Source organism: Mobula hypostoma, chromosome 10, assembly GCF_963921235.1.
Source record: "Mobula hypostoma chromosome 10, sMobHyp1.1, whole genome shotgun sequence".
Lineage (NCBI taxonomy): Eukaryota > Metazoa > Chordata > Chondrichthyes > Myliobatiformes > Myliobatidae > Mobula > Mobula hypostoma.
Genome location: NC_086106.1, coordinates 33,769,442 through 33,790,300, shown reverse-complemented (window position 1 = coordinate 33,790,300; position 20,859 = coordinate 33,769,442). Strand labels below are relative to the sequence as shown.

The window sequence follows — 20,859 nt, the reverse complement described above, 5'->3', positions numbered from 1 at the left end:
TCGGTGGCAATAATAAGAGGGGACATCTCGGCTGGTGAGAGTGCTTAATGATGTATGCCTCTTTCTTGAGACACAGCCTTTTGCAATGTTCATGATGGTGGGATGGATACGTCGGTGAAGCAGATGACTAAGTTCTCCTTCAACCCTTTGCAACCTCTTTTGATACCACACTTTGGAACCTCTGCACAAGGCGGTGAAACAACCAGTCTGAATATTCTCCACCGTACATCTGAATAATTTTGCGAGTACATTTGGTGATATCGCAAATCTTATCAAACTCCTAATTCGTGATTCCATCAATGTGTTGGCCAAAGTTTCCCGTAAGGTATGCGTGTGTGCGCGCGCACGCATCTTTTGCTATGAGTGTACAAAGGAATTTAAACGGCACACAAAAGGTTGTTACCCTTTATCTTGTTGGTATTTTAAGTATATTTCACAAACGTTTCCTTTTCCGGTTTCTGAATCAATGGTGTCAATAAGGTGGAGTACGTGATGATTTGTCGACAGATTTTAGAACTGGCTTATTTATATTGTTTTTAGTGAAGAAATTATTCAGTGTGCACATGTGGTCACTGGGCCAACAATAGCACAGCACAAGATTTTTGAGAATAGTGGACATTACAAATGAGAGGAAACATTGGTATTCAGCCCAAGATAGTTCCTCTGAGATGACAACACCCAGGAACTTGAATCTGCTTATCTGCTTCACCACTGACCCATCAATTACCGTAGGACCAGGGACTCATTTCAAAGACTTGAGAATACAGCAGAAAGGTTGATTAGCTTAGGGCAACATTTATAGTCGTTTTGCCTTATAGAAATCAGAAAGGCTGAACAAATTTGAAGACCTCCTTCCACATATGTGATACATTGAATTGCAATCCATTATTGAACTTCAGGTCCATCCACTAAAATCACAGCGACAACCTAATGTTGTTTGGAAAGTCAAAAGCCATCATAGCAGCCACCACTTTTCAGACTCTTGTATAAATCTATCAAACACGGAGACTTGCCATTCCGTGCTCCATCAATTGGCTCAGTACTACTGACCTGCCGATTGTAATAGAACTGACTTCTTTCCAAGTTTTGTCCTGACTCGTTCTGGAATGTAACCTCTGACGAAATAGGACACAAAATATCTTTTAAAATATCATCTGCTGTCTTGCTGTTTCCCATTATTAATTCAAAAATCATTTAGAGAAACAGAGTTTTAATGTTTTGATCAGCGTGTGCTTGAAGCGCACACGCAATATTGGGCATCTGTATATATTAATCGTACTGGTGATCGGTTATAAAATTATATCTGAAGAGTTTCTGAGGCTAGCGAGTTTCTGAGGCCACTGTACAAAACACGTGTATTGGAAAGTCATAGGTTAAAGACTCAATTGAATCAGATGTTCACTTTCGTCCAACATCACCAATGAATATGCTTGTGGCTTTGATTTTCAGCGCAGTGCAGGTGGCAGCTCCGCTCACTGAAACAGCTGTACAAAACTACTGAAGCCTCCACCCACCTGTTCTTTCTGTCAATAATTGTATTCAGTGTCTCATCCCATAGTTTTACTTCTTGAAATTAAGCGAACGCCTCCTTCTAAAAGCAGCACGGGGCAAACGTGACCCCAGATACTGCGGTTTTCAATGAACAACAGATGGGCAATAACGGATGGCGACTTAAGATAAGGGCGCAACGGTCATTTACTGGTCGTTCAGCACGTTACATTCTTTTGTTGGGCTATTCTTTCACAACAGAATGGAGCAACGAAGAGAGGAATTGATCTTCAAAACTCCATCAGCAGATTTTAAGCACCAACCTCCTTACATCCAGACAATGATAACATGGTACCGGGAATCAAGAGTCACCCTTAGCTGTCAGTATGAATGCACATGCATAAAGGCACGGCAATACCATCATATGTTCTCTTGTTAGACTGACAAAATTATGAATATCCATTTCAATTTGCTTTCAAATTTTTTTCTGCGCCTTGGTTATTGCTCTGACATGGGTAGCACATTAATTTCAAAAGGTAATAAAGTATTTTGTTGGAATACTCGGCCACCTTAAATGGTGTCAGTGAACAGGCGTGGCTCTATCATAGAAACATGGTCTCTGATCTTGGTTCTCTTGTCTATGCAATTTATTCGTTCGATTGCCATTAACAGAAAATAACATTTCATAATGAAATAAAGACTGAGGATGCCAGTGACGAGTCCAAACCACATCAGTCTCGATGTAAAATACATGGCCCGCACCTCTCTTTTCAAATTTCCCTCTCACCATCAATGCATGACCTCTAGTATTACACATTTCAATCCTGTTGAAAATATTTCGGCTTCCTGCAATTCATATGCTTCCTATAATTTTCTAACGTGCTCTCAGGTCTCCCCTTCGTAGGCTACTCAAGTATAAATAACCTTAGTTTCCCCAAGCTCTCCTTATACTACATAACCTCTGATCGCTTTCTTTACCACACTATCAAATTGTGCTGCCACTCTGAGAGAGCTATGGACATGGACCCCCAAGATCGCTGTCTACCTGAAAGGCGCACAGACACATGACATGATCGCTTGGGGTCTCCCAATGTCTCGGAAGACGCGCCGCACTCACTCGTTTGTCGAGCTGATCAGAGAATTAAGAGAGGAAGAGAATGCGACGGAGGCGCGTCAGATCTCCGTCAGCAGGGAACAGTCCACGGTAGTAGCCTCGGTTGCTAGTGATACCTGATAACCCCCCCTCGGGGGTGAGAGGGGAACTCGTACCAGAGTTTAAAACTGAGATATCCATGTTGTTATCTGCGGGTGCGACCACTCCGCGTGACAAAGTCGACTGGGAGTCGACCCCCCTGAGGGGACGGACGAAGCAGTGGGCTGCTAGTGAATGGGTTCCCGCGGGAAGGGGAGCGACCGGTATTCTCTGCGATAACTATGGGGAAGACAAACACTTCAGGCGGGAGTGTGAAGGCCGGGAAATCTTCGGAGAGTGAACCCCGAGCTGTCTAAGCGGAGAAGGACGTCGGAAACTGAGAACCCAGTGAGGGAATGTCCTGGCCTTTCGGGGGGAATACGTTCCAATCAATATATCAACGAACACCCTGAAGCAAAGAAAATCCTATTCCTGAAGGCTTAGTGGGGCCAAGCTCAGTGTATCGCTACGGATCGAGGGTATTTATGTCAGAGCCACATTTGACACAGGCTCTCGGGTTACTCTGCTGTACCGTTTGTTTTAGAACCGGGATTTGACGCATTTACCATTGACGCAATTCAATGCGCTAGAGGTCTGGAGTCTTAGTACGGATGACTACCCGTATGATGGTCACTTGTCCTTGAATCTGGAGTTTTCGGAGACAGACGTGGGAGCAGCTGAGGTCCTTAATACATTTGTGTTAGTTTGTCCGGACCCGGTCGAAAAGGGCGAATCTTCAGTTCTTTTGGGGACGAATACCCCTATTGTGCAAAGGCTAATGGGAGCCTGCAAGGAGAAAGTTGGAGAGAGTTTTCAGAGAACTTTGTCTATTTACCTCATGTTCCGAGCTGCTTCTGAGGAAGTGTGTAGCCACACTGGGCTGGATGATGAGCATAAACGAGGGTCTGTGTGGTAAACCCAGTCCAAACCAGTCGTGTTACGGGCTGGGGAAATAGCTAAAGTGACGGGAAACCCGGAATTTCCCGGAATGCCTGATGTCAAGGACCTCTTGGTTGATGCTCTGGAAGAACACGAAGAGAAGCCATCCTTACCTGCGGGGGTATCTATGAGACTCGAGCTGCAGAAGCCCCCGGTTGCACAAGTGAACAGGATGACAGTAATTGTCAGGACCACCTCGGAGAGGAAGGGCACCCTTAGCCGGCATATGCCAATGGAACACCTCTTTCCGGTGACGGTAAAATCTAGTGTCTCTGTGAGACAAGTCGGGAAGAAACTCTCTCCAAAAAAGGGAAATTTGACTGCCGAGTCATTCAACTTTGGGGACTCCCCGGTATCTGGAAGTTGGAAGGAAAGTTTGATAAGGAAGATATTGAAGATGGAAGATGTCTTTCCCACTGACGAGTTTGATGTGGGTTGTTCCAGGAGCACTCGCCACACCATTCGGGAGACAGAGAACACCCCGTTCAGAGACAGGTCGCGGCGACTGGCGCTTGCAGGGGTGTGGACGTTCGGCAGCATCTGCGGAAACTGAAGGAAGCTGGGATCATCACTGAGTCCAGAAGCCCTTACGCGTCTCTAATAATCGTGGCCAGGGAGAAGAATGGGAGGGTACAGATGTGTGTGGACTATCGGGCTCTTAACGGGCGTACAGTCGCCGAACAGTATACTGTTCCGAGAATGGTGGGTGCGTTGGCCTGTCTGAGTGGTGCGAAGTGGTTCAGTGGGCTGGACGTCAGGAGTGGATATTACCAGATACCCATGAGTGAGGCTGAGAAAGGGAAGACGGCTACTGGGATTCTTCCAGTTTGAAAGGATAGTCCAGGGCATATCAGGAGCCCCCGGCAACTTTCCAGCGTGTCATGGAGAAAGCCGTGGGGGATATGAACTTGCTTAAGGTGTTGCTGTACTTGGATGATCTCACAGTATTCCCGTACACCTTGAACGAATATGAGCCTAGACTACTGAAAGGTGCCGGGCTGCCTGAAAGATTCAGGGTAAAACTTTCCCTGGACAAGTACGGGACGGGACCGTCTGTCAACTATGTGGGGCACATAGTCTCAGGGTATGGAGTAGTTTCTGATCCGTCTAAGATAGAGGCGGTGACCACATAGCCAAGGGTCCAATCTGTGAGCAGCCTGCCCTCGTTCCTTGGATTCTGTGAGAAATATCGGAGGTTCATGAAGGACAACTCTAAAGTGAGTTACCACATAAATCAGCTTCCGTGCTGTTACACTGTCTTGGGGAAGAAAGGGAGGAGGACGAGAAGAGAAGCTGGTAAAGATTATTTTAGCCATTCGGAGTTTTTTGGAGCGAGATGGGATTCGAAATGTGAAGAAGCCTTTGAGTTAAGAAAGGAACAGATGAGGTAAACAGCTGTGCTGGCTTTTGCGAACCCCCGATTGCCGCATGTACTGCATACGGATGCCAGCAGACAAGGCTTCGGGGAGTTCTGCATCGTGATCAGAGCACAGGGTTGACACCTGTCGCTTTTGTCAGCTGGAGTCACTCACCCTCTGAGCGAAACTACCCCACACACAATTTGGAGTTCCTGGCTTTGAAATGGGCTGTAGTGGATAAGCTAAGTGACTATATGTATGGAGCCTAGTTCGAGGTGAGGACGGACAACAATCCATTTCCTTACATCCTGAACTCGGTGAAATTGGTGCCACAGGCCATCTGTGGTTGCTGCGTTGTCTACTAATGAGTTCTGTCTGAAATACCGGCCGGGGAGTCGGTACATTGATTGTAATACAGAGACACGACGTGCACATGAAGGGCTTGGCAGGGACGGAGAGTGGGGAACGTTCCTGCCCCTGGAGTGAAAGCAATGTGCCAGTTTTCCATCACGGAGAAGGCAGAGGAAAGGCTGAGCGTACTTGAAGAACTTAAGAGCGGCTTCGGGCTGGGCGACGAAATCAGGGCTGCAGCGATTCGCTGGGCAGCGTGCTCATGTCCCAGGACCTTCCAAGTCAACGGTACCTGGATCCCCGTGCGAAGTAGAATTAAAACGTCGACCCATATTGGAGGCGAGAGCCGATTTCACTCGCTCTCCGCGATGTTCAGTCCTCTCTCCAGGGTTCCAGAGCCTTTCGCTGTTCCGTCGTTGGGTCAATTTAAACCTTGGCTCAGATAGACTGACAAGATAGGGTATCGGTCGGGACGAGAGCCGATTTCGCTCATTCTCAACGATGGTCATCTCCATGGCACTGAGACTATAAAGACCGCTCCGGCTGCTGTGCTCCGTGCCCGCTAATAAGATGAACGGATCAGCAAAGCTTCGGGTCTACTCCGGGGTACTCCGGGGATCGGATCTGAGGACTCATTTTTGGTTTGGAATGCTGTTGTTCGCTTCAGTTCTTTGCATGCCTTGAATTTTTGTCATTCTCTTGTGCATCGAGTCTTTCGTTAATAAGTGAAAACCTGCGGAGGCTGGAATTCCAAGCAATACACACAAAAAAAGTCTTGATGAAGGGTCCGGGCCCAAAGCATCGACTGTGTACTTTTTTTCCATTGATGCTACCTGGCCTGCTGAGTTCGCCAACATTTTGTGTGTGTTGCTTGGTCTCTTATTTTTTTTTTATTGTTATTCTTTTTACTATAAATTGTATTCTTTCAGATTTCTTGATCTGTGGCTACCGGGAAGCAAGTACATCTGAAGGACGTGTAATTTCTACATTCTTTGATAACAAATGTACTTGAAAATGAATATCTATTGTAGGGCTCCGGGAGTTAGGGGGTGGGGGTTGCGCGGAGTGGGCCTGGTCGACAACCCGCCCCAGCATTCCAAGTGGCCAGCGCTATTTATTGTTCTTGTTTCGTGGGATTATGGTGGGATGTTCAAGTTCATTTATTGTTACATTTTATCTTGGGTTATACGGTTATTCGTATGTTTTTTTGTGGGCCACATTGACTGTAACTAGGGTACATAATAATGACCTCGACCATCAGTATGTGACTGAGTGGTTCTCTCCTGGGGTCATACAGGCCAGTCTGTTTTTGTGCTTGTTGCAGTAAAGACGGTAGACAAGTTAAAGGAGCTGTTCTCGTCTGTCACCGAATGCTCGCCACATTGGGATCAGGAGTGGGATTAGAAATTCACGGCGAGATTGAAGAACTACGACATCGGATAGAATGCCTTAAAACCCGGGGAATAAGCCAAGGGACTGAGCAGAATGTCTACCCCGCTACTCCGGGCTGGGCTCCCGAAGATGGGACGCCTACCCGGAGGTCCTAGGAACTGAGCATTATGCCTTCCCCGGGAACCCGGTGGAGCGAGCGTACCTAGGCTCCCGAACCCGGGGGCATAGCGGATCACATCCCCTGCCTACCTCTTGGACCGCACCGGGGGCTGAAGAAAACGCAGCAATGGGAGGTCGGGCGATATGGCAGGTACCACCGACATCGCTAGAGGAAGAGGAAGACCAACAGGCCTCAGTTTTCACGGTGCATGGTCCTCCCTAAAGCTCCTCAAATAGAATGCTATCAGCCGCCTGGAGCCATACCTGATGCTTCAAACTTGCCGCATGGCACAACGTGGAGCCCCACCAGAACGGCGGTGGACCTTGTCCTGGCACCAGAGGGGGACGCCCCGGGGGTCCTGCTCGACCTAACGCCGGCTGAGCAGCATGACTATAGTGCTATCCAAGCGGCGCAGGAGCTGCGTTTCAGGTAGAGGCCATTGGTGGAAGCAATGAGAGAAGAACTGGGCAGCAGGTGGCGCCGTGTAGGAGAAAGCCTGGAGGGCGTTCGCAGCAGATCTCCGCCACTATGCTCGTCATGGCCAACCCCAGTTCCTTTCCGCGGTCCAAGAAGAGCTTGCCCTCCACGCCTTTGAAAAAGCGCTCAAGCCAGAGCGTCTTCGGTAGCATGTCACCCTGACATCACCATCATCGCTGGCAGAGGCAGAAGGGCGAAGCAACTTCACTCCCCCAAAGCATTTTAGTGTCACCCGGCACGCCACGAGGTTGGGCTTATGTCACCGAGGTGGAGTAGGAAACTGACGAAGAGGAGCCCGTGACACAGTTCCGACCAGCACCGCGCAGGCCCCATGGCGTGCCGCGGAGTGGTCTCTGCTATCGGTATGGCGAGGCAAGCCATATGGCCTGAGATTGCTCCGCAGCAGCGCCACGCCATAGCCCAGCGCAGCCAGCCGGCGCCGCTCCACACCTCCAGCAGAATCTGCGGTTGTCGCCTCTCCGGGTGGGACGTTTGGGTGAAGAACAAGGCTTTTGCATGGCCTGCGCGGTAGAGGGCATCAGAGCTCTTGCGTTGGTGGACACGGTGTCAATTCGCACCATTACCTATCCGGCTTTCCTCGCAACACGGCCCATCCACCCTGCCTGGGTCGACAACCACGCCGGTCCAGCGGCTACGGTTACTGGCAACTGTGCGGCGCTGAGAGGGAAGAGGTGGCTGCGCATCGCAGTGGGGAAAACACAGCAGAATACGAGGTGCGTATGGCTGAGATCCGGGAGTCCGGCCTCATTGGCCTGGACCTGCTGTCACGCTGGGGGCGCGGGGGCGCGTGGATGTACTGGGGGCAATGCTCTACTTCGGCGCCGAAGCCGTGGTCGTCCGGCAGGACACCTTCAGAAAGCGGACCCGGCTGGGTCAGCACAACGCACCACGGTCTCACCGCGACCCTCCACGGCGAGCTGGTGAGCGATCCTCTGCTGGTCCGAGTTAAGGGATTGTTGAGCGTGGGAACGATGGCCGGAATGGGCAGAGGTCTCCGCCCTAGATCCAGAGGTTAAAGCCCTATTCTCTCAGTGGGCACGCCGGAGTAGCGGGACGGGCTGCTGTTCTGGCGGTGGCCACGGTGTTACGGTCCGTGCACGGGCTGGTGCGACAGGCTGTTTCGGGGTCGCAAAGACGTTGGGCAAGTTGCGCGAAAGCTTCTATTAGCCAGTGGACAGGCAGGAGGTGGAGCTGTTCGTTCACTACAAAGATGCTTGGGCATCCCAGAACGAGCCGGAGTCAGTCTGGAGCGCCATTGCAGCAGAATCAGGTGGAGGCCCCGATATGGTTTACTACTCCAGCCGGAAGAAGAGACTATCCCCCAAGTTTGTAATCCATTAGAAGGCGCCGGGAGAGCTGCTCGACTGCATCCCCGATGTGGTATACCGAGTGCGGTTGCCTGAGTGGCCGAAGCCAGTCGTGCCGAACCGGGACCGGCTGACACTGGCTTGGGTCCTACAGTTATTTGCATGTGTGTTTGTGGGTCACAGTGACTGTAACCAGGGTATGTAATAATCACCTCCCCATCTGCATGTGACTGAGTGGGTTTCTCCCCGGGTCATAGCGCCCGATCAGCTTTTGTCCTTGTCCCAATAAAATCGGCTGCTGAATTAAACGAGCTTAACGAGCTTGTTTTCGTCTGTCATCATGGACCAAATGCTCGCCACTATGTATATCATCACTAACGTCGGAGGTTCTGGTACGGAACAACATTAGTGACGTACTTGCAAGCAGAACCATCAATCAACTACTACACTCTGTCTTCGGTAGGCAGCACTATCATGAATCCAAACGGCCAAGTCACCATGGATAGCATGCTTCTTAATCTTCTGTACGAGTATCCCATGAGTGGCCTTCTCGCATATCTCCATAAAGCCCACGTAGACATATTCTAACTCTCGACCTTTATCAATCATCTCCATCACCTTCTTGAACCCTTCAATACTGATACTAAGAGATGACCTGCCTCGCAGAAAGCTATACTGATAATCCCTAATTAAGCTGTGCTTTTTCAAATGCTCGTAAATTCTATTTCTAAGAATCCTCTACATCAGTTTCCTTACCACTGACAATAAGATCCACCAATCTATTATTTCCAGATTAACGCCATTTCCATTCCTGAATAAAGGAGCAACATCCCCCGCCCCCCCCCCGCCCCGCGCAACAGCTTCTTTCTTCCCTCAGGGTGTGAGAATGATGAATACCCAACCAACACCCATGTATCGTCTCTAGGACAGCGGACTGCTTACTGTACTGTTTACTATTTATCTGCGCTCCGCATTACTACATACATTTTGAATTATAATTTATTAACTTATTTACAGTATACTTTGGTGTTTTGTACGTATGTGATATATGTTGTGTGGATGCACCTTCGTCCGGAGGAACGTTGTTTCGTTTGGTTGTCTATATGTACACTCAAATGACAATAAACGAATTTCAAATTGAACTTGTACAACTATGTTGGTCATGGCGCCAGCAATCACCGTTCTCGCCTTTCTCTAGAATACTTCAATAGGCCCTGCAAAAAGACATTCCTAATCTCGAAATGTCCTGACAAATGAGCACGCTCCCCTCTGGTCTCACTACCGTCTAATTCTCTCCCCTTGGTAAAAACATATGCAAAGTACACCTTAGGACTGAACGCTCATAATCGCTCTCCAAAAGCATGCTTCCTACTTTATCCGTGAATGGTTCTATCCTCTGCCGAGTTATCTTTGTTTCTTGTGGTATGTATCCGACTTGCCAAAATATGGTGTTTCTCTCTCTCTCTCTCTCTCTCTCACACACACACTCTCTCTCTCTCTCTCTCTCTCTCTCTCTCTCTCTCTCTCTCTCTCTCTCTCTCTCTCTCTCTCTCTCTCTCTCTCTCTCTCTCTGACTCTCCTAATTTTCTTATTGAAACTTTTCTCTCTCATTTACATTTTTCAGTATCACCGTTCGGTTTTATCTCCCTAAACCTTAATCATGCTTTCTTTATCTTCTTGACTAAATTTGCCACGTCTGCCGCCATCCACTCTTCCCAAGAAGTTATATATTCCATTAAAATTATGTATTTTATGCGTATCGGCTGCCCTAGGAAGTTGATCATTTATCATATTCATTCCCCATCTTCTTCTCCCTTTGACATCATTACGGAATATGGTTCGCAGTTTGCCATGTTGTTCGAATTCGACAAAACCCTTCACAATGAACAATCTGACAGGATCTTCGTCCCTAAGTCCATTTCCTTTCTGTCTTCTGATCAGAAATGACTCAGATTACTACACTAATTTCGGCAGATCTGAGTTTTTTCATTGTAATGCTTTCTGTCTGGTCGAGTTCCTCCAGTACCTTGTGTGTTGCTTCGTTACTATCCACGCACATTGCCTGCGAAGTCTCGAAACCACAATTGAAAATAAACTTCGGCTCAGATTTTGTTACTACGTCTGGGATCAGATTCATGTTGACTATCAATAGTGAATAGAGGAAGCAAGCTAGGGAGACAGGGATGTGTTCAGTTTGTCTGCATCAATAGGAATAATCTTTAGTTATTCGTGGTGATGAACTGAATTGGTTTACCATAGAAACTACAGCACAGAAACAGGCCCTTTGGCCCTTCTTGGCTGTGCCGAACCATTTTCTGCCTAGTCCCACTGACCTGCACACGGACCATATCGCTCCATACGCCTCCCGTCCATGTAACTGTCCAATTTATTCTTAAATGTTAAAAAAGAACCCGCATTTACCACCTCATCTGGCAGCTCGTTCCATGCTCCCACCACTCTCTGTGTGAAGAAGCCCCCCCTAATGTTCCCTTTAAACTTTTCCCTCCTCACCCTTAACCCATGTCCTCTGGTTTTTTTCTCCCCTTGCCTCAGTGGAAAAAGCCTGCTTGCATTCATTCTATCTATACCCATCATAATTTTATATACCTCTGTCAAATCACCCCTCATTCTTCTACGCTCCAGGGAATAAAGTCCTAACCTATTCAACCTTTCCCTGTAACTGAGTTTCTCAAGTCCTGGCAACATCCATGTAAACCTTCTCTGCACTCTTTCAACTTTATTTATATCCTTCCTGTAATTTGGTGACCAAAACTGAACACAATACTCCAGATTCGGCCTCACCAATGCCTTATACAACCGCATCATAACATTCCAGCTCTTATACTCAATACTTTGATTAATAAAGGCCAATGTACCAAAAGCTCTCTTTACAACCCTATCTACTTGTGACGCCACTTTTAGGGAATTTTGTATCTGTATCCTCAGATCCCTCTGTTCTACTGCACTCCTCAGTGCCTTACCATTAACCCTGTATGTTCTACCTTGGTTTGTCCTTCCAACGTGCAATACCTCACACTTGCCTGTATTAAACTCCATTTGCCATTTTTCAGCCCATTTTTCCAGCTGGTCCAAGTCCCTCTGCAGGCTCTAAAAAACCTTCCTCACTGTCTACTACACCTCCAATCTTTGTATCATCAGCAAATTTGCTGATCCAATTTACCACATTATCATCCAGATCATTGATATAGATGACAAATAACAATGGATCCAGCACTGATCCTTGTGGCACACCACTAGTCACAGGCCTCCACTCAGAGAAGCAATTCTCTACCACCACTCTTTGGCTTCTTCCATTGAGCCATGTCTAATCCAATTTACCACCTCTCCAATGTATACCTAGCGACTGAATTTTCCTAACTAACCTCCCATGCGGGACCTTGTCAAAAGCCTTACTGAAATCCATGTAGACAATATCCACTGCCTTCCCTTCATCCACTTTCCTGGTAACCTCCTCGAGAAACTCCAATAGTTTGGTCAAACATGACCTACCACGCGCAAAGCCATGTTGACTCTCCCTAATAAGTCCCTGTCTATCCAAATGCTTGTAGATTCTGTCTCTTAGTACTCCCTCCAATAACTTACCTACTACTGACGTTAAATTCACCGGCCTATACTTTCCCAGATTACTTTTCGATCCTTTTTTAAACAGCGGAACAACATGAGCCACTCTCCAATCCTTCGGCACCTCACCCGTAGACAGTGACATTTTAAGTATTTCTGCCAGGCCCCCCGCAATTTCAACACTAGTCTCCTTCAAGGTCCGAGGGAACACCCTGTCAGGTCCCGGGGATTTATCCACTTTAAGTTTCCTGAAGACAGCAAGCACCTCCTCCTTTTCAATCTGTACACTTTCCATGATCTCACTACTTGATTCCCTCAATTCCATAGACTTCATTCCAGTTTCCTTAGTAAATACAGACGCAAAAAACCTATTTAAGATCTCCCCCATTTCCTTTGGTTCTGCACATAGCCGACCACTCTGATCTTCAAGAGTATTTTCTGTGTCATAATGACCTTTAGACTTTTATCATATTTTTGTGAAACTCTCTCCATATAACAGAGCAAAGAGAAATACGTTCAGTACGATGGAAGGCAGCAGTGAAGATCTTTCTCTAAATCTCTATCCGTGCATTCACGTTAATGCGTCATATAATTTACCGATGTAATTATGGGATATAATGCATATCATCATCCAAGCTATAATCGTAGTGAATGTGCCTTCATTCTGCATTATGCAAATGAGGCCAGACTCTCGAGGCCTATAAAGTCTTTGCTCCTCCACAAGGTTGCACAGACAGCCTGCGCTGATGTCTGGAACCTTCTCTGTTTAACAGGCTTTCAGGTCGTGAACGAACGATGAATATTTTATGTCTTTCGATATTTTTAACCTGGTTGCCAAGTAAGTGCAGTTCAGTTTTAAAGAGAATAATGGTTACTATATTGTCGTTGCTTCCACAAAATTCATTTTATGTTAAATCCTGTTCTGCTTCAGATATGCGATGATTAAATATGTTTTCCTTCCTTCAGATGCCTTCAGTGTATCGGTAGAACAGACACCAAGAGAAGCAATAAAACAACCAGGCGAAACTCTGACCATCAACTGTGTTTTTAAAGATGCTAACTGTAACCTGAATGGCACATCATGGTTCATCCAAAGACTGAGTCAATCGGGTTGGGATAGGCTGTCTATTGGAGGACGATATGCGGAAACAGTCAACAACACAAACAAGTCATCTTCCCTGCAGATCAGCAACCTAATTGTTGAAGATACGGCCATGTATTTTTGCAGTGGTCAAGACCACAGTAACGAAGCTGAGCACAAGCCAATTCAAAAAGCTTGAAAATCTTTCACACGAGAATCTCTGACTGCTTCGTTCTTATGGCAAAGAAAATTACCGAGCAGCAGTTGATTCCGCTGTAGAGCGAGCGTACATTAGTACTAAGTTGGCGACAGTCACAATGCCGCTTATATCTAAGTGGACAGAGTTGGAGGTGCAGCGTCAGTATTCTCCCAGAGTTATGTAAATGGAGACCTTATTGCTATTGAATCAACCACTGTGTCAAGTGACAACCCACAGTGATGAATCTTCAGCCCCCTTCATGCACAAATCGCCTCGGCAGTTATTAATGCAAAATTAATGTAAAATATTCCTGTAGGGACTCAAACTGCTTTCTGACAAAGACTCTTTATCTCTGCCAGAGACTGGTACACAAAGCATAACCTTGCTCTATATGTTTGTGCAATTGCAGTACATATGTGATAATCATGTTAATAACAAAGCCTTGATATCATCTACCTGGCTGAGAATGATTATCGACGGGATTTAAACAAGCCAGTACAACCATTTAATTCATGTCCCCTACCACCGTATCATGGACGTATGGGATTATCTGACGGATTTATACGCTGTTTACAACAATGAAGATATTGTGCTGATATGAACTGATGTGCAAAAACAGTGCCACAGTAGTCTAAGCCATAGCACAAACCTCCGAGACAGTTTTATCTTTTTTAAGTTCATCTATTTGTAAAAGGGACTACAAAATATGCCGTTACGTGCATGGATGTTACTCAACATAGTTTTTCAAACAACTTTACTTCTCCTTTAGGTTGAATTCTACTTACAGTCCCTGGTACTCAAACAGCGAAATGCCAGTTTTAATATCATATGCGCTTACAGCGCACTGAATAAATACAAGGGCGGTGAAACTGAAGGAAATGAAATACATTGGTCAGCCCTTCGTTCCTGTATTATTGTGGAAAGCCTCCATCTACAATTCAGTTTCAATGATTACTTTTTGAATTGTGCTGAATAGGAAGTTAATCATTGTGTTACAAACTCCACAACGGAACTGGTACAAAGCTGACTGTGAAACCTGGTAAGTGATATCTTTTATTACATTTTGAGCAAGCACGTACTTTTCCCCGAGATGAAGTATAATTATATTCTCGTTTAAATGATGCAAACCGAAAAGGGCAATATGATAATGTATTTTTAGAGTATAAGCATTTCACTGAGACAACCCAGAAGAATTAAAGTATACGCCTTTCTCCTCCCAAGATAATACCTTCGCTCGTTTAAAAAAAAAACGAAAATTTAAGTATTTTTACAAACTGAAGCGCACAAATTACTTGCTACGTCCCACCCCCGTCCGATAGTTACTTTAAAGTATTACCTGCTGTATTGATGTAAGTGCCATGTCCTCATATCTTGGCATATTTGAGTGTGGATTTACTCTCCTATGGTCGCAGACCCAAGCAGTATAGAACTTTGAAGATGAAATACGTTTCAGTTCAGAAGGGATCGATAGCTTAATAACCTGATACTTCGAGGGGGCTGTTAGAACATATACTCATTGCGAAAACAACTTGTCATTTAGCTGGAATAGAAGAAAAAATGCCTTCTATTTAGAAACACATATCATTCTCTAACAAATCCATACATTTAGTGAGCGCCTGGAAGTCCAGGTTGAAACAAATTTTACGTTGTCAGAATCGTTGGACTTGTATAACGTTGGTTATATTTTAGTGTCAATTGTCAGAGTGTTCAGGGAGGGCAGAGCTAGGCTAAAGTTCTGTGCGCAAGGCCGGAAAAGATACTGAATGAATGTCAACATAATCAATATCGTCTTTGAAAGCGGGGCACAATAATATTAAGTCTGTACCATCTCGCTAAATGCTTTAGTCAATTGCCACGGCGCTATACTTAATTAAATGTTACACTCCAGATCTTAATGAATGACATTCCAGATGCAGATTATAAAGGTTTACAGTGTTAATCAGACTGTTTTGTGGTACAAAATATAAAACTGTGTTCAATGAAGCAGTATGCTAAAATATAGGTTGCAATGCAAACATTGCTGCGAAACGGGTTTTAATTTTCATCAGTCAATTGAATGAGAGCGTCTACAAGTAGTTCCTTCCCAAAGCAAACTCAAATGAAAACAAACCTCTGACACTATTATGGGACCCACAAATGTCAGGGAAGCAATTTGCAAAAATATCCATCATTCGTCCAGTTTACTTGACCTTATTGCTATTTGTTTGCTTCATCTTTCTTAGTTTTAAGAATGCTGTCAAGCTCCTTTGTCCGAGCTTAGTCGTGTTTAAAAGTCCTCTGAATCTCGTTGTTTATGGAGTTTTGTGGGAACCCAGTATAATTCCACTTGTGTTTGTCTTTGTTAAATAGGCAAGTAAATAACATCGTCTTTGTTCGTATATAGCACTGTGGTGTATTACTCCGCCTGCCCGGCTAATTTTCTCCCAAATTAATGTAGACCTCCCCTTGCATTTTGATCCTTTTGGGAAAGGAATTTCTCAGACGTCAAGCACAGCCCATTCCATGCACTTAATTGAGAAACTGAGAAGGAATCGACATTTGAGAAGAGTACCAGAGGGTGAATTTATTAAATACTTAGAAACACCATCAACACCCTTTCTATTTTATTATGCTACTTGCAATAGAAGGGAAGCTGTGTGATACCAGCACCTCTTCTTCAGTCCAATAAAATGTATTGGACTAGTCTTTCACTTCATGGTCGTCAGTCTTATTATAAGCTCTATATCTCCCCTCCTTCTGTAATATGCGATCGCCGTTTGCTTTGTATGTCCGCAACGATCTCTGCTTTAAAAAGTATGCCAATTTTCTCATTCTGCATTCGAATAATTTCAACATTTGCAATACCCTGTGAAAGAAAAGAAATCTTTACCTAATCTCAATCCTAAAGGGGGAATCCCATACCTCTGCCCCATTTCCCTCCCACATCCGAAAGACGTGCGGTTCGTTAGCTAACTGACAAAACAATATTGTCTATAGTGCTTAGAACAATGATATAACTTGATGGAATTGATGTGGTTGTGGGGGCGAATTAACGAAAATGGATTAATGTAAAATTATTGCAACTCACTTATGTAACCCTAGCCTAATCATAGGACAATTTACTAACCGTTCTGACTTTGGACAATAAAAATAAATGACAGTACCTGGGAAACCCACACGGTCTTGGGGAGAACAAGCAAGTTCCTTAGAGACGGCGTCAGAACTGAACTTTGTACACTGACACTTCGAGCTGTGATAGTGTTGCGCTAATGGCTAAGCTTCTGTGTGTCTTGCACTTCTCCATAACTCTTTCTAAATATCTATGTTGCCTTAGTCCATATGTTTGAGACTAATTATAAATATTCGGGACCCAAACACCTATCCCTGTGATTCTAGTGAGCAGTTAGCATTGTCCTATTACAATGTCAGCCATATTCCAAAGATGTTTGCTATGGTTTAGTGAACGTGGGCATGCGCCGGAAACGTAGCGACAATTGCAGGCTGACCAGCACCTTCCTGACGAAATGGATTTGACAGAAACTACTCATTTCAAGAGTTTGCTTCAGATTCATTCCATAAGGCCATAAGACCATAAGAGATAGGAACAGAATTAGTCCATTTGGCCCATCGCGTCAGCAACTCCATTTCATCATGACTGATCCAATTTTCCTCTCCTACCCAATCTCATGTCTTCTCCCCGTACCTCTACGTGTCCTCAACAATCAAGAATCTATCAACCTCAGCTGTAAATATACATAAAGACCTGGTCTCCACAGCTTCATGTGGCAAAGAATTCCACAGATTCACCACTCTTTGGCTCAAGAAATTCCTCCTCATATCCGTTCAAAAAGGGTGCCTGTCTGTTCTGAGGTTGTTTCCTCTGGTCTTAGACTCTCCCACTATAGGAAACATGCTCCCCAGATCCACTCTATCAAGGCCGTTCACCATTCGATAAGTTTCAATGAGGTCACGCCTCATTCTTCTGAATTCCAGCTAATACAAGCCCAGAGCCATTAAACACTCTTCATATGACAAGCCAATCAATCCTGGAATCATCTTCGTGAACCTCCTATGAACCTTCTCCAGTTTCAACGCCTCCTTTCGAAGATAAGGGGCCCAAAATTGCTCACAATACTCCATTCGAGGCCTCACCAGTGTTTTACAAAGCTTCAGCATTCCCTTCTTGCTTTTATATGCTAGTCATCTTGAAATGGATGCTAACATCGCATTTCCTTCCTCACCATAGATTCAACCTGCAAATTACCCTTCAGGGAATCCTGCACCGCACATCTGCGTAACTTTGTCAAAGTTTTCGATGACATGCCGGATCTTTTCAAACTTTTAAGAGAGTTGTTGCGCTGCTGTGCTTTCTTTCTAATATCACTTACCAGCTGGACTCCGGATAGATCATCTGAAATGATTACGCAGAGGAATTTGAAGTTGCTAACTCTCTCCACCTCTGACCTCTAGATGAGGACCTGCAGACGGATCTGCGGTTTTCTCCCCCTGTAGTCAGTAATCAACTCCTTGGTCTCGCTGACATTGAGTGAGAGATGTTATTCTGACAGTTGGATTTTCAATCTCTCTCCTGTAATGAATTCGTACGGCCAACGTCAGCTTTGATACGACGAAGATTAATCGAAATTTCAAAGTACCATTCAAGGTATAAAAACAAATCACTGTAAGCTGTGATACCATTATACTGAAGGAAATATCTCAGCTTCAGTCATCCCTTCAGCCGAAAAGTCTTAGAAACGCTAACGTAGCTCTTGACATGTAGAGATTCTTATGATGCACGGAATATTGTAGTTGTCTTATGCCTTACAAGTTGTCAGAAGAACAACGTAAAATTTATCCAATCATTTCAAAGACTTTTGTTTTTGTTAATTTTAGCAAAACAACCGACTCCGCCAAACATCACTCTTGTCTATTCTGCAACTGCCGAACAAAAAGCACAGGGTTTTGTGGAATTGATTTGTCTCATGAGCGAATACCTACCTGAAAACATCGCAGTGACCTGGCAGAAAAACGGACAAGCCATACAGTCCGGCTTTACCACTACTTCTTCCACTGAAAGTTCAAGCGAAACGTTTACCTCAGCAAGTGTGCTCAAAGTGCCTGTGAACGAATGGGCCAGTGGTGCTGTGTACTCGTGCCAAGTATCCCACTCTGCAACCAGCAGCAACATCCACAAAGAAATACGAGCTGAGTCAGGTAAGAAGCAGTTCCCAGTCCATAGGTGCAGTATTTCCACTTTCGTCCTCTATTTCATTTGGTGGGCTGTAATCATCTACGGACAAGATTTTAAAATAACCAGACTGCTGAAGATTAAGATGCGTGCCAGTATCAAGTTCGGGTAAGGGACAGATAGGAGTGTGATTCGGAATGTTTAGGCAGCAAACATTAAATATCAGAGGTAAGAATTACAAGGAATATTGCGAAGTGTAGTCAGAAGACGTCATGGTGCATTAGTGAATATTGATTTCTGATCATGTTGATGCACAGAATAGAATTTGTATATCTGAAATGATTCTAAGGAATCCGGACATCTTAAAAGATAAGCACAGGAAAGCAGCGGTAAAAAAAAATCTTCCGTGATCATCTTTAACTTTCAAATTTAACAGCTCATTAATTTTTACTGGTGTGTTATATCTGTAGCTGGTATCAGCATGCAATAATGAAAGTTTTGGAAAATAAATAAATGAAAAGAAGAAAGTAGTCGAGGCAACCACTCGACTTATCAGACAGTTAAACCTTGTGGTAAACTGGTCCTTCATTCTTGCATAAATAGATCGAACACTGCATATTTATTTAGCACTTCTTTCCATCTAACATTCACTTCCATCTTCTAGCTTCCTGTGTTCTGTCCTCTCTCAGCCAATTTCTCTGTCTCGCTGCATCCCATTCACTGTTTTGCCACAAGCCACTGCCCCTTCCCCACGCCAGTGTTTTATCACTGTCGTACTTTCTGGGGATGTCCGGCTGTATCTCTCCCTCTATCCTTCGCCACACTTGTCTATGAATGACGATATATTACTCATTTTCAACCATTTTCCTTTCTTTTCAGTATAGAAGAGTAGCGTGTGGCTATAATCTAACTTAACGGTTCACGAAAAGACGACTTAAGCATGATTTAAAATGAACAATTTCCACCTTAGGGTTTTAACGTGTAGCAGGTTATTACTAAATTGAAATCCCTGCTAAACTTCAGATTCGTCATAAGTCCTTTCAATGACTGTACGTCTTCTAGAATTCGCATTGTTTCTCGGTGATCCCACCGTTGAAGAAATGTGGATAAACAAAACTGCCACACTGGTGTGTGAAGTGATCGCTACAACTCCAGCTGAGGTTTCCATCTCTTGGACAGCGGTTGGGAAGGAAAGGGCTGTTGACGTTCAAACAGAACAAGCAGCAAAGATCGGGAGTCAGTACTTGACAGTCGGCCGTTTGACCAGCAGCGTGGCCGAGTGGGACAGCGGGGTAGAATACTCCTGCTCGGTGCAGGACAATCAATCAGCTGCTCCCCTATCAAAAAGGGCACGAAACGCAAAAGGTGGGTGCAATAACAACAATTGAAATGCAAAGCAGTGTAGATTCAGAAAGAGGAACAGAAACTGCTGGATGCCAGGCAGCAGTATTCAGAGGAAAACAGGCATGATGGTGAACGGGTTGCCCTCTGCTAGAGTCATAATGCATTATCTTATTCAAGGGAAGACAGGTTTCCTGACAAGTGGTGCATCGATAGCGTTCCACCCAAGATTTCATCGAATGAAATGTTGAAGTCATAGGACCCGACAGTATTGGAACAGACCCTTCGGTCGACAGAAACCAAGCCCGCTTCAGCACTCATTCAGCGAATTCCACTTTGATCTAGTTTATTGTTTCGTAGCTTCAACAACTCTTCGAAGATTCTACTCTACGTTAAGAGTAAGTTATGGTAGTCGATGTGGCTAGCACTGGCATGTTGTTCGATATGGAAATTGGAGAACCTAAAACAGAACGCGTGCAGCCACACGACAACCGTATAAACTCCAGTAGAGCAGGTCAAGACCTAAACCAGGTTTCTGGAGACTTGCAGCAGGCATTCTAATAGTTGTATCCTTGTACTACCCCTCTAAAATGTTGTAGTCATAAAATACTGCACAGAAATACATTTGGCTCTCTGACCCCAGTGTTCAAAAATGTTTCACATCTACCTCAATCCAATTTTCAGCAACAGAAAAAAAAACGTTCAATGTCTTTCCTACTTCAGTGATCGACTAAATGTTTGCCAAATGCAGTGACTTAAGGTACTCTCTAAAGCTCCTTCCACTGAACTTAAATACGTACTTTT

At 45.0% G+C, this 20,859-nt stretch overlaps 1 gene segment (V, D, J or C); it reads left to right on the top strand.

Annotated features, from left to right (window-relative positions):
* Positions 1-14,561: 14,561 nt before the first annotated feature.
* Positions 14,562-20,859, top strand: part of LOC134352496 (Ig heavy chain C region-like) — a gene marked incomplete at its 5' end in the record, with an annotated part of 30,561 nt that continues 24,263 nt past the window's right edge. The window contains 3 exon segments of the C gene segment in view: positions 14,562-14,586; positions 18,420-18,740; positions 19,777-20,079. Of these exon segments, the coding sequence occupies positions 14,562-14,586; positions 18,420-18,740; positions 19,777-20,079 (649 nt within the window).